Raw genomic sequence first — 14,790 nt, forward strand, 5'->3', positions numbered from 1 at the left:
CATGCTGATGCCAATAGATAACTAAACCACCACTAAGACCTCGTGGAGGAACTGAGACAGAATGAAGAAAACCAAGCTGAGCACCCACATCTCTGATATGATCATCTTGTTGTTTGGTTTCAGACAGGCAAATGATGTCCGGGAGATACTTTCTATTGATCTCCTTAAGGCGTCGAACTGTCGAGTCACTGCCTAAACCTCGACAGTTCCAACAGGTTACTTTCATGGGGGCAGTGGTGGTTCAGGGCCCACCGCGCCTCTCAAAGTGTTGTCTCCGTCTCCCTCTTGAATCTTTTCTTCAGCGTCCTCTGTAGCTCCAAGCACTGAATCTTTCTTCTTCCTCTTAGCATCCCCAGCCTTGCTTGTTTCTCCAATATGAGTAATCTTCTTTGACAGCATCATCTTGTTGTTCTCTGCATTAGCCATCCAAGCTTTCCTCTTGAGAGATTCTCGTCCATCACGTCTATCAGCGAATGGTGTGATCGAAAACATCTCCTCCATTTCAAATCCCTCCGAGAACAGAGAGGTTTTACCCGAGGGGTTCCAGAACTCCTCATCATCAGTATAAGAAGAAGCATCAGATTTCTCATCACCATCTTCTGCTTCATTCATATGATCCTGACCATCATTAACACCGTCTGGTGCCTCAGGAACATTGTCATCCACTCCTTGGATGTTATCAGCATTATTGATCTCCTCAATGGGAACACCAACATTACCATGCGGCTGATCACCCGGACCTTGTTCATCATCACCCTCATCATTCTCATCATCAAGACCTTCCTCAGGGCCGCCACTCTGGATGAGACAACGTCCGGAATCATGCGTGATCATACCACAGACTTCACAAAAACCTCTAAGTCTTTCATAGTGAAATTTCAGCAAAGTGTTGACTCCCGGAGTGAATTGAAAGTTGCGTTGGAATTTAAGTGGTTGCCTGATATCCCAATTGAGTCTGAAACGGACAAACTCAAGACGCCCACCAGCTTCCTCATTGTAATCGACTTGGATGTATTGACCCATGAGCCTCGCAATGTGGATGACAACTTCTCTGTTCATATACTGGAATGGAATTCCACGAACTTGGATCCAAAATGGTATAAAGTTCAGCAACTCCATATCCATTAACGGGGTCCATTTCTGGAGGGTAAGCATACGATCAGCATAGGCCCACGGACCACGTCTGATCACGGTTTCCATCGCTTCTTCACTTGGAAAGATGAATTGGAAACGTCTTCCTTCCATGACACGCCCACGAACCAACCCATCAAGACCCCACATCCGAGGCATAGTTGCTATGATTCCTCTCAGGTTCTGTTTTCTGGGCATAGAGGGACGCCCCACCAAAATGAAACGATTTTCTTCAGCGGCACGACTAAACAACATCAGAGGGCAGAACAAAGGGAGCATCATTACTTCCTAGATCAATGTCTTGAAGCGCACGGCGAACATTTTCTGTCATTGTTTGCTTAATGAAAGGAAGAGATAAGACTTTCAAAAAATTAGACAGTGGTAAGTCAGTTTCCCATGGCCATTTATATATAGCCTTTGTAGAATGCAATAAACCGCATATATCACATTGGAAAAAGATTCCCAACAGGGAAACTGAAGGCAAAGTGGGTGTACAACGTGCGAGAAACCCACAAGCACATACTCGAACTACTCCAACCACTAAGATCGTGGTGAGAAAACACAGGATCTGGGAAATCGCCCAGAAAATCGCCAGTAACCGTCTTGTAACCGTCATATTCTTCACAATTATTGACTGTTTAGGGTTTACCAACAAATTAAAATTGTTTCCTTTGTCTTATTCAAAATTAAATGAAACTACTCATATACTATGTGTCACTCATTATCACATTACACCACACATCTTGTCTTCTTGTACATATAAGAAAAATATACATCTGAAGGCACATTTTGACTTTAGAATTACATCTAAAGATACATCTTGCATGTGACACACATTCTTTATATGTTTTGCCTATTCTACCCTTTTATTTAGTTGAGAATATATTTTTATTTTGTTTTAACTAAACAAAGTCATTTCCACCACGCATCCTTTGTGTCTTCTCTCTCATGTTTCCAATTTTAAAATAATTATCACCCATATACTCCAAAAATCTATCTATCTTTCCAATCTCATATTTATTTTTCCCAGATTTATCTCTTTTGATTTGATTTTTTAGCTGGTTGATCGTATTAAAAACCTGAGACCATCGCTGTATTCCTCTCGACAAAACAAAGCCGTAGCTTCTGCCACGCTTCAATCAGAGCTTGGACACGTCTATAAGTGTTGTGAGAAACTTCACTAAAATCATTTTTCTCCATTTTAGGATAGAATTTTGACTCGATCTCTTAGCTAGTTTATTTTATCAAAAATATGAGACCATAACCATGTTCCTCTCCACAAAACGAATCCATAGCCACCAACCACACCTCAAACAGAGCTCGGGCGTAGCTGTAATCACCATGAGAAGCTTCGTCAAAACCATGAGAAACATCGCCGGAATTGATGGATTTGTTTATAATCTGGTTTAAAATTTTGGAGATTAGCACAAATCAAAACCTATGGATTTGTCTTTAGAGAAGAGGAAAATGAAGAGGTGCTGGATTAAAGAGAGGAAGAGAATGAGGAAGAGAATATTGGTTATAGATGGATGGATGATGCAAGTTGTGGATGGACGACTCGTGGATGGACAATACGTAAACGAGTCGTGGATAGATAATTTGTGGATAGATATGCAGAGAAAATGTAAACACATCCATATGTAAACGACAAACAGAAATTTATTCATAATTGCATTAGCGACGTATGTTCGACCTATCCGTCCACAATAGTTGTGTCCACATAATTCGTTTTGAAAATCCATTTTTTTTTTAAATATCAAAACATATATAATATGGATCTCGAAATATAGAAGAAACAAAGTTATAATTTATTTTGTACATTATATATTTATACTTATAAATTTTAATATGAAATAATACGAAATAAAACATGTTGTGAGGAATAGCTTTCTTTTTGTGAGAAACCAATAGAAAAAGTTATTATATTATAGGAGAGAGATAAAAATAACTTTTTAAATCCAACTCTCGGTTCCTTACAACAGAATACTATTGATTTCATTTCTCACAAAGGTAATTTTGACAAACCAACTCTTTGGCCCTACCAAAAAATATCCCACAACTGGAAAATGTCTCCCAGTGTAAACCAAAGAAAAAATGTGTATTTCTATGTAATCAACTAGAATAATAACCATAGACTTAAATATGAATGCACAGGTTTCATCAAATGCATCATTGATAAAATAAGAGAGAAAAAAAGAGCATATATCTTATATATTAAAAGAGAAGCATTTGGCTTAAATGCATTCACACTATGTTCGGCACGTGGCACCTTCACATCACTTTAAAACTCAATGTGCTGACGTGTCGTTTTAATAGAGCTCCTCGTAAAAAATCGTTTAGGAAAGAAAAAATGTTTCCTATTTTTTATTCTAAACACGTGGCTGTTTTATTATTAATTTTATAACGATCGACGTTCTATTTTGTGCTGACGACGCACTCGTCTTCATTGTTCCCTCATGTCTTTTAATATTAATTATCTGTATCTTTATATATTTAGCAACCACTTTTATATATTTTTACATACACATACATGTACATGTTGAAGTGAACATCTATATAATTAAATATTCACCGCAAGTGAGAATTCTAATTCTATAGGAAGTTAAAATATTCTTTCATTTTAATGTTCTCTTTCACCATTAACCAAATTGTAATGAAATAATGTATCTTTATATTTATTTTTCTTCAACTATTATCTAGATTTGATTTGATTTGATTTTGCATGCATTTAGAAATTATAATATGAAATGAATGGTTGACATCAGGATTGTCTAAAATCCATATAACATGAAACCAAACAAATAATAATAGTCTTTGGTTTATCACCAAAAAAACAAAAACTTCAAGCCTTTTAACCGAACAAACGAAAATTAATATGGATTTAGAATAGTTGTTATATAATAGCCATGTTCTAAAAATCGGCCGCCTAGCCGCCTAGGCGCTACGCGTCACTCTTCCGCCCCGATTTATGTCAAATCGGTTTAAAAAATCGGATATCAGATTTTTTTCCGCCTAGACCGCCTAAATGACCGTCTAGCCGCATAGGCGGCCGCCTAATCTTTTTTTTTTAAAATAATATTTTTATTTGTTTATTTGATCTAAAATTTTATAAATATCATTTATATTCATAAATTTGAATAAAATTACACTATATTAAGTTTATATATTCTATTTGTATGTTTTATACAATCTTAAACATAAAAATGTATTAATGTTATACACAATTGAAGATTAACATGTTTTATAACATAGTAAACCATCTAAAAATTCCGCCCCGCTTAATTTCCGATTAATCCCCGATTTTCTCTTTAGGCTCTAGGCCCAACCCGACCGCCCGACTAGCGCCTAGCGCGTTCCCGAACAGGGTATAATAGGAGACTTAAACCCGAAAAAACCAACCTAAAACCGAACCGGTATTCAAATTAAACAGACTTAATGTCTTATTATCTTAAAAATAACAAAATTAATAATCTCATTCGGCGCAAGGTGGGTGTTATTACCTAGTATAGATTAAATGTTGGTCTTATTTTACCTTGAAAAGAGAGTACACAGATTCTCTTGTTGCAGAGTTACTCTCCAGAGGACAACATATTCGATCAGAGGCAGTTTCTGTATAACAGCAAGTGGCCATACCAGTTTAAGAAGATTGACGAGATTGTTGACGGCCTAAACGGCGACTCGGTTGCTTTTCCGAGAGAAGAAGGAAGCTCCGGCAAAGAAGTTGGAGTCGTGGCAGCAAACTCCGGTGATCCAAGCGCGGGTCTCTGATGAAACCTCTTTGGTGCTCTCTGTTTCAACTTAAAGTGGATGTTTGGAACAGCACGGAGATTAATATGTTTGTGTTGAAGAGAACAACAAAACAACAGTAACCACTTCCAATAAGTTAAAAGCAGTAGCACATTACTGATACATTGCACACTGAATCAAGTCTTTGAATTATATCATTTGCTTAGTCAAAATATAAGAACACTAACACGTTAAAAAAAAATTTGAACTGATATAAGCAGCACCAGATACCATATCGCAAATTTGTTAAAGACTAGTGTTCTGTCTTTAGCTTTGATTATTTACCTTCAGTAACAATATGCATTACGTATATGAGTTTACACTTTTTGTAATATTTACAGTTAAGCTCAAACATTGTACTCCATTCATAACTTTGAGTTAGTATACTGGTAAGACTTCATATTATATGGTATCTTCTATTATATACGTATTGTTAAACCGATTCTTCAATGTTTTGTGTAAGCAACGTTTCAGTTTCTTATACCAATCAATTAATTATACTAATGGGTTTTATATTATTAACATGATACATTTTTAGCGTGGTATGTACAATCTCGAAATTAGCATATAAACTAGCTACCCCACCCATGAGATGCCCCGATCGTTACGATAATATCACGGAGATAATTGTACACACCTTCTTTTTCAAACGAATTAAGCAAACTTATATCGTCGACATTGGCATTGGCAATGACTAGTGTTCCAAGGCGATTATAAAGGTATCACTCGGATAGCTACTAATTTTCCTAATGAGTGTGGTTAAAATTTGATTATTTTGTGGTAATCAATCCAACCCAAAGCTCATTAAGCCATTAAATAATACTCCCTCCGTTTCATTAAGATAAACTTTTTAGAAAAAAGTTTGTTTCACAGAAATGTATTTTTTGTATTTTCTATGAAAAAATTGTAAACTTTAAAAAAATTAATTGATTTTATTGAATTACTATTAGTTAAAAGTTATTGAAAATTGAAAATTACAGAAAACAATACATTTATTACGGTAGTTTAATGTGTTTTCTTAATATATGTGAAAATACTAAAAAGTCTATCTTTGTAAAACGGATGGAGTACTATACATCTATCTATGCAAGGATTTGGCTAAAATTTCAAATTGATTTCATTTTTAAAAAGAAACTTTACATTTATTCCGGAAATAAATTGCTTCATAACTCTAATCATAATGAGTAAAGGAATATCTTCAAAACCGATTCCAATACTCCATATTTTCACTACAATTTATTAAGTAACAAATTATAGTTCGAGAAATATTATATAACATTCATAATGTTATAACAGTCTCATCCTACTTAAGACGCCTTAGTAAAATGATTCAATAACTCAACTTATTTTTAATGCAATTTGTTCATTTTAAATTATTAATTTCATAATTTTATCTCTGAACTCAAATGTTCATGCAATTTGGATCTTATACATTTTAATTGATTCGACAATAATACTTGTTTGATGTCAGATCTTATTATAAAAATATTAAGTTTCTTTTTAAGACAAAGTTAATACCAAATCAATTAGTAGTAGATTATCCTTTTGAGATTTCTGAACACAAATTCTAAAAAGATCATATAATCTTACTTATTCATATTAATTTTTCTCAAGATCATATATTTATTTTCAAACATTTATAATATAAAATTGAAAGAATTGGTTCTAAAGTTGAGTGAAATACACTAACCATAATTAAGAAGAAATTCAAATTAATATAGTAAGACATAATAAATATCTAAAATACGTAACTTCATCTTGTAGTTTTTTCATAATACTTATACTATATAATTAAAAATCTAATGAAATAAAATTTCTTCTAAATATAATCTGTAAAATAATTTAAGATTATATATTTAAATATCACATATATTATTATATTAATTTGAAATCCATGCAATGTATGTACAGTATATTACAATCTTTTGAAGAACTTTATATAACCTCTACAAAGATTTGACCCATTAATTTAGAAAGAAATCTCAAGACAATAAACAAATTAGATACTACACATGTCTTACCCGCTCCATCGCTTGTACTTATAAGCATGCTCTTGCTCCCTTACTTGTTCACACTGGGCCTGGGCAAAATAACCGGAATCGAAGAACCGAACCGGAATCGAACCGAAATACCCGAAACCGGAACCGGACCAATACCTTCAAATACCCGAACGGTTCCTATATTTTTATATCCGAAATAACCGAACCGAGCCGGAACCGAACCGGAACCAAACCGAGAACCGAACGGGTACCCGAATATATAAAAATATTAATTATATATATATATAACATCACTAAATATATATTTTTAATTTAAAATTCTATTAAAAGTATCTGAAAATAGTTGAGGATAACTAAATTATTATAAAGTATCCAAACTACCCGAAATTATCCGGATAGTTTTATCCAAAATATCCAAAATAATCCGAAATGTCCAAAAATTTTATCTAAATCATCCTAATTATTTGATATTTTACCCTAAATAACCGATATTTTATCCAAATTATCCGAACTACCCGAACTATCCGAACCCGAACCGGATCCAAATGAGAACCAAACTTTTTCTGGATATTTTCCGGTTCCTACATTTCCTACCCGAACCGAACCGAACCAAACCCAAAACTATCCAAACCGAACCGAACCGAAAATAAGTTAAATACTAAATGGATCCTCTAGCCCTTATCCAAACTACCCGAAACCCGAAATATCCGAACCGAACCGAACCGATAGCCCAGGCCTAGTTCACACCAAGCACCAAAAGAGAAAGAAAAGAGTAAAGTTTACATCATACCAACAAAATGGCATTATCAAAGCTTCAATCTGTAGTCATACTCGTTATATGTTCTCTCCTTGTGACTTCTCTGTCAAGAGGTAATACGTTTATATATTATAATCACATCTACAATCAAAAATCATATTTAGATCTGTCTAATTATTTTTATTGTTTACAATGGTAATTTACAGATGTAAGAGAGAATGATGAGCATCGTTAACATTGTGTTTACGAAGGTCCGCGTAAGAACAATCAAGACTGGAAGAGTCAGTGTGGTCCTCCTAACTTCCCACCAATGACTATTGGCTTATGTCAAGCCAGTCCTAGAGGCCACGGCAACATTTGTTGTTGTGCCAAAGATTAATATTCTCTTTCTCAAAAAAAAAAAAAAAAGATTAATATTCTCCCATCAACTATAATCCTAGAATTTTTTGTACTTATATATTATTAAATTTTAATAAGTTCCAATGTTTAAGCAGAAAACAAAAAAGTTTACTTCATTTTTGGATTTCAAAATTCATCTATATATATAAACTTAATCTTATGTAAAGTAGATCTTTGTTATTCACCATTTTATAAAATAATTGAATTCTTAAGTAACTGTTAGGAATTTTATATTGAAGTTAATCCAACTTATAAAAATATATAAGAAATATGGATTGAAATGGATTAATCTTTGAACAGATAAACCGAATTTTGAGTTGAACATTTATGACTTTCCGAAAGTGTTAAGTTTGACATTTATGATCAATCTAACTTGGTATGTTAGATTTAGTTATTTTAAAATTTCATAATTATTTGTAAGAGAATCGATAAGAGAAATTCTAATTAAATTAAATATTTTAAATTCCATAACTATGTCAATACAAAATAAAATTCATTTCAACTCAATAATATGACGAGGAAGTTTTCCTACACCTAGCCTCTTTTGCACGTGCGGACTTCACCTTGACCATTTCATTAACCATAAAATACGCAACGAGGTCTTAACCATGAAATAAAATTATAATTTTTCTGGTATAAAGTTGCCTTACTTGCACCGGGATGATTATCTTTCCGAGAACACTTAACATATAATATTTTTAACTTCATATAAAAATCTCTATACATATGCTAGCGACCTACTACCTAATCTTGATGGCTGTATCGTTGTTGTTGCTCTGAAGCAGACGTGTTGATACAGTTGCCAAGATTATTAGCGAAACTTAGCATCTCATTATGAGACATTAACGGTCTTAACCCCAAGAAATCTCTAGTCTCTCCTCCACTGTCGTCCACCACATCGTTCCTCTCATCTCCGGCGTTAAAACCACCGTCGAAAGCTTCTCCAACGCCGTCATGATGATGAGCATGATGATTCATCATATAGTAGTCTTGAAACCCGAATCCAGGTTCTGAAGGTGACGTCATCATCGATGCAGCCATTGTAGTTGTGATCAGCTTATTATAGCTCGACTTCTCGTCTTCCTCTGGAGTGGTTGTTGACTTTGAGGGACCCATTTGAGCTGCTTTCTGGAGCAAAGCTGTGGCTGACATAGCCGGAGATGGGTGCTGGAAGTTTGCTGAAGCAGAAGCAAGAGGGAAGTAATTAGCATTGTTGCCATTAGGGTTAGGGTTTGATGAGATGAGCCAAGGAGGGATGTTGTGGAAGTGATGATGTGGCTCTTCTTGCTTCATAGGAAGTTCATCATGACCATGGGGATTGTTATTGTGGCTGGTGATGTTTTGTGAGGAGGAAGAGAAGTTTATGTTGTGTTGAGTTTGATGAGGAGAAGAAGATGGGATTAGAATAGGGTTTGGTATGGCTCTTGCACTCTCTTCTGCTAATGCATCACAAAATGCTCTATGAGTTATGAAGCTATCCCTCCTGCATATATTCCACAAAACATCACAATTAATTGAAGTAAAAACTGCTTTCAAATAAATCAAATAAACAATACGATTTTGTGAGGTTTTGTAGGTCCATGAAGCATGTTGTATTATTTGTGGGGGTGTGTCACGTGTGAATAACAAGATGATAGAACAAGAAATAAATGTAAACCGTACAAAAATTCATATTAGGACTGAAAAAAATATATATATAACAAGTTAAATTAAAAAGAAGTACCATAATAATAAATAGTTGTTTAAATGAGATTCTTTGAGCTACTTAATTAATTTTTACCTTTGTCCTATTCAAAATTAAATGAAACTACTCATATACTATGTGTCACTCATTATCACATTACACCACACATCTTGTCTTCTTCCTTGCAGATAACCTTAGACTTAAATATGAATGCACAAGTTTCATCAAATGCATCTTTGATAAAATAAGAAAAAAACATATGAAATTTTACCTAGAAAAGAGAGTTCCACAGTCGCATTTGTATTCTTTGGTGCCACAAGTCTTAGCATGAGCCTTCCAATCTGATTGCACCGCATACTTCTTCGAACACTTATCGCATTTCCATTTTTTCTCGCCATGTTTTCTGAAGAAATGCTTCTTGATTCCTGTCAAGTCTCCTAGAGCTCTTGATGGATGATGATGGACACAGTTTGGCTCGGGGCAGACATAGACTTTCTTCCTTATCACGTCTTTGTTTGATCTTTGTTTAAGCTTCCATGGTAGATTGTGTCCTCTCTTGTGAAGCTGCAAGTTCTGGTCTCTTTGAAACCCTTTGTTGCAGATCTCGCATATGAATCTGTTTGTTGCCATTAGTGTTTTTGGTGATAAAGCCAACACTTCTGCTTCTGGGTCTGAATAAAAAAAATCAGGAAAAACACCAAAAATGAATTATTAAGACAAAACTCAAACCGGTACAAACAATATTCGTTTTATTTGTTGAATTTATATATAAAAAATCTTAAAATTAACCTGGATTGCCGGGTTGGTTTCTCTTCTTCTTTTGAGATGGTTGTGGAGCAAGACACTGTTCTTCCTGTTGCTGATTTGGATTAGTGTTGTAATGAAAGTTGGAGCCGCTAGTCTCAGTTCTGTTTCCTGAAGACACACTTGCACGATCTCCTGAAGCTGATGTTAGATTGGACATGTTTTCCTCCACTTGTTGTTGTTGATGATGATATAACATATCTTTGTTCATCATCATCAGTATTAAAACCTTAACAAGAATTAATAAAACAAAAAATTTCAGATCTCTGTATGTAATTAGTAAAAAGCAGACAAACAGTAGTGGGAAAACTAGCAAAAAGAAGACTCAAGCAGAAACATCCAAGAAGTTCTTGAAACCCATATATAATTATATAGCTTTTTAAATTAAGCTTTCTTGGTTGGCTTCAACCCAAGAGACAAGCTTTAGCTTATGGGAAAAATCAAAAATAATAATAAGACCCAAAGTCCAAGTTATGTCAAGAGAGAAAGTTTGTTTGAAAGCTGAACATAAGAACCAGAGTTTTGTTCTTGTTCGTTTCAAACATGAACAAGAACGCTTTTAAGGCTTGCTTTTTACTAACAACACTCCAAAGAAACATTAACAAACAACAAGAGCACACAACAATCAATAACAAGATAAGAAAAAAAAAAGCAAGAAGGAAGAAGGAAGTAAATCCACAATACCTAGAAGGAGAGGGGAGAGAAGAGAGAGATTGTGGACAAGAGAAGAAACTCTATTATCTTTCTCTCTTTGTGTTATATTTGAAGCTTATAAATTCGGAATTTAAAAGAAAATAATAATAATAGCAATGGGGAACCCTACTGCTAATGGAAAAAATAAATTACTAATAATAATTTACAGCTTACACAGAAGCACAGAGCAGCCTGTCCTTTTAAATTATTATCACCGTTTTTCATACAATATGGTTAAAAATATTGGGAAACTGTTTTTATATAATTTTTTTTTGTTTTGATAAAGAAAGGTGGGCCAAATTTTTATATATACTTTCTCGCACAGTTGTGTGAAAAGCTTGCAGAAAGAGGATTGTAAGTTTGTACGTTTCTCGAGATAGTGAGAAGACATGTTTGAATTCGCTTTCGTGCATGCACTCACTATTAATAATTTTTATTATTTCAGTCTTCATAATTGTACTGTGTTTTGTGGATCAGAATCTGTAATTTATTGGTTTCTACTTTTGTAACAACATTGTCAAATCATCTAAAATTACAATCATGTTTTGAATATTGATGTGTGTTGTATAAAATGAACAAAAATTTGTACTCCCACTCCCATGTTTAAATATCTTTTTTGTTATTGAACAGTTTTTTTTTATGATTTCCGTGCTATAATTTTGAGTAATCCGATGCCAAAAAAAAATAAAAAAAATTTGAGTAATCTTGATTGACTTCATAATTAAACTGTTACCTTGAAAATATTATCTCTATTCCAAAAATTATACTTCCATTCATAAATATAAGATATTTTAGTCAAAACACACATATTAAAAAAGTACCACTATAAATTAAAAATTATTCAACAAATTACAAAATAGACTATTAAATATAAAGGTTAATTTGATGAATGATCATATTGAATAAAATACTAGATTTGTAGTAAAAAGTAAAGAGAAATAGGACAAAAAAAAGGAAAAAAAGGATAATATGATTAGTTGGTGAAACATTTTTTTTTTTTGTTATAAGATCAAATTTTCTTAAATATATTTGGTTACATAATTTTGATAAAATAAAAAATTATCTAAAAACGCCAAAACATCTAACATTTTGAAATATCAAAAAAAAATTCAAAACATTTTATATTCGAAAACATAATGAATATATTTTTGAAGTTATTAAAACTTGTTACAAAATAAAATATTTATAGTTTAATTTTCTTTGTGTTTGTTATATGTGAATATTTTGAAGTTATGATCAATTTAAAATATGAAAGAGTATATAATATGCAAACAAATTCTTTTATGGTCAATTAAATCTCAGGCATCACGAAACCTCAAACTTTAAGACCCTGACAAACAGAGAATGGTTTTTTTTTTTTTGTAAATTACAGTACTATACATGATTGATTCATTGATTAAAAGGGGGAAAGGTTCACTTTTCTTTTTTTTAATTGGGTTCTTGAGGATTTTTCATGTTAAAGGAGAAAATATAACTGAATGATTAACTATGGTTCAGTGGACGCAAAAATTTATTCAGTGACACATGCCCTAACCTACTTTATATATACATCGAGCTATGGACACAAATCATTGACACTTTTTGCATTTTTAAAAATTATAAACTATACATGCGTAGACCATGGTCGGTCCAGGGGCGTAGACTAGACACCACTACACTCCTTATCTTATCAACGTTTTAAATAAAATCAAATACTGATCAAAACTTATTAATCATCAATGCTGTTATGGTGTCCTTATACGAACCTCTTTTGTCAACCATTTTACGAATTTAGTCCATCTTTTATACATGGTTGTTAATGTCATAAGTGAGCTATATATAGAAAATGAAATAAAATTCGTTTTCTTGATGGAAGAAATTATATAAATGTCCACTCACATCAAAGCGGCGTTCTCTTTCGTGACACCTATGCATCCATAATCATGTGAACTTCTTTCTGATCATAAAAGTGTAATACTATTTGTAATTAGACGTTATACATAAGAGATCGGAGTTGAAAACAATATACAGAGATTAAGATACACAATAATTTTAACAAGAGTTTTCTTGTTTGCATTAGACAATACATTACAAAACATGTGACGCTGTCTCCAAACTTCGCTTTAGATCGTGTTTTTATAAGAAAGGTCCAAAGTACATATGTTAATTATCTATAAAATGTGTTTTTTGGTTATATATATTATCTATAACATGCATGTTTTTGTACCAATATATAAATTTGTTGAACCAACATGGAATGGAAATCTGCAAACATCCATTTTTTTTTTTGAACAAATACTCATTGCATTACGATAAAGGAAAAGTTCAGTCTACAAGAGCTGCAGGGAAAGGTAAAGACGATAAAGCTGCTTTTGCCATAGAGTCAGCTTGAGAGTTTGCTAAACGCGGAATAAACACATAAGAGATAGAGTCGAGTAAGTGAGACATGACATGAATGTCGTGGAGCACTCCTCGTAGAGCCACATCCTGTCCTTGAGTCTTCAAGAGCAAAATCAGGTTCTTTGAATCAGAGTTAACAATAAGTCTGCTAACCCGCAAAGTGACTGCAGTCTCAACTGCAGCTTTAACCGCCATAGCCTCGGCCACCAGAGCCGAAGGAACAAAGCGTCGGTTTGAAGAGGAGCATTCTGCGATGGAATTCTCAGAATCTCGTAGTAGCCACCCAAGTCCACAATTTCCTGTTGCTGGATCCCACGCTGCATCAGAAAAAGAAGACCAAGTCGCAGAGTTAACAACATGTAAACAAGGAGCCGAAGCACCAACCACAACGCGTGGTACAGAAGGCATTGCGACAATTGTCTGAGCTGCCTTCCAAGCTCGAGCATCTTTAACCACTTTCAGGATTGTACTTTCCTCAGAGAAGGATTTATTTTCAAAAACCAGTTGATTCCTGTTAGTCCACAGGAGCCAAAGGATCCAAGGATATAAAGGTGTGCTTCCTACTCCTACCGGTTGTAGAGAGATCATCCTGCGGCATTGTTTGAGAAGGGACGCAATAGTAGTGATTCCATGAGCCACAGGCTTAAATAAGCAGGGCGCTAGGTCCCATACTTTAACCGCAAATGGACAGGTTAAGAACACATGAAGTTCTGTTTCGTGCTCTCCACATCTCTTACATGTTGGGGCCACCTTTATACCTCTAGTGGCTAAGGCCGCACCTACTGGCAAAGCTCGGCTAGTAGCTTTCCATAGAAAGTAACGGATCTTCGGTGACGTGTCCACTTGCCAAATACTTTGTTTCCAGTTGAAGTCTTGTGTTATTTGATCCCCGTTGTTGAGCTTTGCCACTGCATATCCTGATTTCGTCGAGTATTCTCCGGAGGTGTTAAGTACCCAGGCCCTTTCATCTCGCAAAAACGCCCTACTTGGAATCAACTTACGGATCTGCTCCTCATACTGAGGTAGAGTGTTTCGTATTGCTTCTGTATCCCATTCGTTTGATCCTGGGACAATGAAGTCACTCACTCGCCATGATTGTGTAGCTTCCGTCGGTGGCCCTATTGGAGATAAAGGCTCAGTTGTAGATAGCCATGGTT

The 14,790-nt window shown here is 34.2% G+C and overlaps 1 protein-coding gene and 1 pseudogene across 1 annotated transcript; both read right to left on the reverse strand.

The window, feature by feature from the left end:
- Positions 1 to 222: 222 nt before the first annotated feature.
- On the reverse strand, positions 223 to 1,462 carry LOC106331232 (annotated as a pseudogene).
- Positions 1,463 to 8,661: 7,199 nt separating this feature from the next.
- LOC106336134 (protein indeterminate-domain 7-like) lies at positions 8,662 to 11,376 on the reverse strand. Its single transcript, XM_013774870.1, has 4 exons — positions 11,246 to 11,376; positions 10,547 to 10,790; positions 10,029 to 10,428; positions 8,662 to 9,556 (listed from the first exon to the last, which is right to left on the reverse strand). Exons 2-4 carry the CDS (start codon positions 10,776 to 10,778, stop codon positions 8,818 to 8,820), a joined length of 1,371 nt encoding a protein of 456 aa, XP_013630324.1. The 5' UTR covers positions 10,779 to 10,790; positions 11,246 to 11,376; the 3' UTR covers positions 8,662 to 8,817.
- Positions 11,377 to 14,790: the final 3,414 nt, after the last annotated feature.

Source organism: Brassica oleracea, chromosome C3 (genome assembly GCF_000695525.1).
Source record: "Brassica oleracea var. oleracea cultivar TO1000 chromosome C3, BOL, whole genome shotgun sequence".
In the NCBI taxonomy this organism is placed as follows: Eukaryota; Viridiplantae; Streptophyta; class Magnoliopsida; order Brassicales; family Brassicaceae; genus Brassica; species Brassica oleracea.

Excerpts from the sequence above, each read along its gene's own strand:
- LOC106336134 (XM_013774870.1), bottom strand. The coding sequence starts at position 10,778 with ATGATGATGAACAAAGATATGTTATATCATCATCAACAACAACAAGTG. Across the intron at positions 10,429-10,546 it reads AAACCAACCCGGCAATCCAG|ACCCAGAAGCAGAAGTGTTG; the intron begins GTTAATTTTAAG and ends TTTTTTATTCAG. Across the intron at positions 9,557-10,028 it reads TGTGGAACTCTCTTTTCTAG|GAGGGATAGCTTCATAACTC; the intron begins GTAAAATTTCAT and ends GAATATATGCAG.